The following is a 1129-nucleotide window of genomic DNA, read 5'->3' on the forward strand; positions in this document are numbered from 1 at the left end:
TCACCTCCTCATGGTGAGTCTTTAGTAAATGGCTCACCTCCTCATGGCCTCATGAGCTATCATTTGAGGCTCCTGCTGACCCACACAGCTCCTCAGACCTGTGGTAGCTGGTTATTGCATGGGGTGGGGGCAGTGAGAGTGTGACCTGTGTTGAGATGTGCTCTCTGTCCTACCTTCCTTCTCAGTGCTTCCCTGTGTCTCCTCCTCCCTGAGCTCTCTCCATGGTACATGAGAGTGTGAATGCTGATCTGGCCCCAAGCTAAGCACACTTCTCTCAGCTCTGCTTCTGGCCACTTGGCTCCTTAGTGCCAACATGTCACAAACCAGCTTACATAAGCATCTGCCCAAGACAGGGGGTCTTCAAATATTTCAAAGCATTTGCCACCGATGGATAAGGTGTCTGGAGGGCACCTGGGCAGGACACTTAGCTTGTTCGCCACAGCATCTAAAAGAGAAGAAATGCCAGATTCCCATGGCCACGGACACCAGGATGAGGAATTGCCCAAAGGAGAAAGCCAAAACCGGAAGGGCCTGCAGGGACTTTGGGCCCAGTCCCATCTAAATGCTCAAGAATAAACCTTGAGGAGCACAGAGCTCCTTTGTACAACATTCAGACAAGGGGCAAAGTTCAGCCTCCAAACTGCAGGTTCTCTGGAGACATAAGTCTAGAGTGCATTATGAAAGACATCATTGGGGAGCTTCTGGAAAAGGGAGCAGTGATTTCAGAGACAGCATGGCCTCATGAGAAACAGGCCTCATTCCCTTGGCCCCAATTCCCTGGAATGTTCACATGGAGCCATGAGAGATAGAGTTGGCCTGGCTTTAGCAAAGCATTTGACAAAGTTGCTGGTGTGATTCTTCTGAACACAATGGAGAGATGAGGTGTTGGTGGCTCTAACTCCACGGTGAATTCAGAATCAGTCCGGTGTCCAGAGGCCACCAAGGCACTGCCCGCAGGGGCTGGGGTCCCTCCTGGGCCATTTAGCATTTCTGTCCATGACTTGGGTCATGGAGCCAAAAGCATGCCTATCAGTTCTGCAGATGACTCAAAGTGTTTAGGGTGAGCTCATGCCTCAGAGGTCCAGGAGAAGCTTCCTAACCCTTAGAAGAGCAGGCCCAAGAACAATGG

At 51.2% G+C, this 1129-nt stretch overlaps 1 protein-coding gene across 1 annotated transcript in view; it reads right to left on the bottom strand.

Annotated features, from left to right (window-relative positions):
• Positions 1-1129, bottom strand: part of LOC138173581 (dromaiocalcin-2-like) — an 8343-nt gene that overhangs the window by 5999 nt on the left and 1215 nt on the right. The window contains exon 3 of the mRNA XM_069103625.1: positions 333-445. Within this exon, the coding sequence (XP_068959726.1) occupies positions 333-445 (113 nt within the window). The remainder of the gene's footprint in view (positions 1-332; positions 446-1129) is intronic.

Source organism: Petaurus breviceps, unplaced genomic scaffold (genome assembly GCF_028583685.1).
Source record: "Petaurus breviceps papuanus isolate PSGF00001 unplaced genomic scaffold, PetGlider_PUasm1.0 585, whole genome shotgun sequence".
Taxonomy (NCBI): Eukaryota; Metazoa; Chordata; class Mammalia; order Diprotodontia; family Petauridae; genus Petaurus; species Petaurus breviceps.